Source organism: Gaeumannomyces tritici, assembly GCF_000145635.1.
Source record: "Gaeumannomyces tritici R3-111a-1 unplaced genomic scaffold supercont2.185, whole genome shotgun sequence".
Taxonomy (NCBI): domain Eukaryota; kingdom Fungi; phylum Ascomycota; class Sordariomycetes; order Magnaporthales; family Magnaporthaceae; genus Gaeumannomyces; species Gaeumannomyces tritici.
The window spans coordinates 2,018-3,105 of NW_008804729.1; the positions used below are offsets into that span (position 1 = coordinate 2,018).

At 31.8% G+C, this 1,088-nt stretch overlaps 1 protein-coding gene across 1 annotated transcript; it reads right to left on the bottom strand.

The window, feature by feature from the left end:
* Positions 1–280: 280 nt before the first annotated feature.
* GGTG_14225 (hypothetical protein) lies at positions 281–727 on the bottom strand (the record flags this gene model as incomplete). The annotated part of the gene is made up of 2 exons (XM_009232152.1): positions 281–477; positions 631–727. Coding segments are annotated over 2 exons (294 nt in total), but the record flags the coding sequence as incomplete, so codon positions are not given.
* Positions 728–1,088: the final 361 nt, after the last annotated feature.

The following is a 1,088-nucleotide window of genomic DNA, read 5'->3' on the forward strand; positions in this document are numbered from 1 at the left end:
TTTAAAGGCTTAGCAAGGCAAAAGCGAAGCCACGCAAGGATTTAATCCCGAACCTTCCCAAACCCTTTCGGTTTTTACCGAAGGTAATTTTAAAGCTAAATATAAAAAAGCGCTTAAAACAAAGGATACCGCGAACAAAACCGCTTCGAAAAAAATTACAACCCTTTCCAAATGGATTAATTTTTTTGTAAACCTTATTGCGCTTGCGAACGCGCAGCTAAAAATTTAAGCCAATAATTACGTTACTTTTCGTAGCACCATTATTTATTTAAAAGCGCTTTACGCTTTTACTTTTATAATAAAAATTTAAATAATTTTTTAAAAGTACCGCAATACGTTTAAAAAGGCCGTTAATATTACAAATATTAATTAATGGTTTTCGAAATTCCAAACGATTTTTATTTAAGCCAAAATTAAAAACGTTTTTAAAGTATAAAGCTTTACGCTTATGTTTAATTTTTTTAAGCATATAAAGCGCTTCGACCCTTTTTAAGTAAGGCGTTACCGTTAAAAAATAGCTACGGGCAATTTTACGGAAAAAATGGATACTTTGGTTATTAAATTTTTAACGATCCTTTTTTAGCACCGCATTAATAATTCGGGCACCAAAAAAAAGTTTGCGTTTTTAACCTTTAGGGGCGCATTTAAAAATAGGAATAAAAAAGCTAAAAGCATTTAACGAAATAACGCGATAACGTACGGATGCCCGGCTTGCATTTAAAACCATTCCTGGAAGCCGGAAAATTGCTAAAAGCTCGTTTACGTGCTTACCGGCAATTCCGAACGCTTTCGTAACAAACCAAATAACGAAAAATGCAAAAAAATTAAAAAGTTTTTGGAAAAAAACCGCTAAAAATTATTTAAAAAGTCCTTTCTTTCCAAAAGCAAATTTAAAAATTCCGTTTGGGAAAAGCAAACCGAAAGCGCATTAAATTCCGGTTTTTAAGCTTTAAAAAAAAAAGGGATTTAAACGCGGCCGTATTTAAAATGCCTTTGCCTTAAAACGTTTTTTTGGTTTTTAACATTATAAAAAACATTTATTTCGAAAGCACGCTATTCGATAATTGCGGTTCGCTTTATATCGTTAA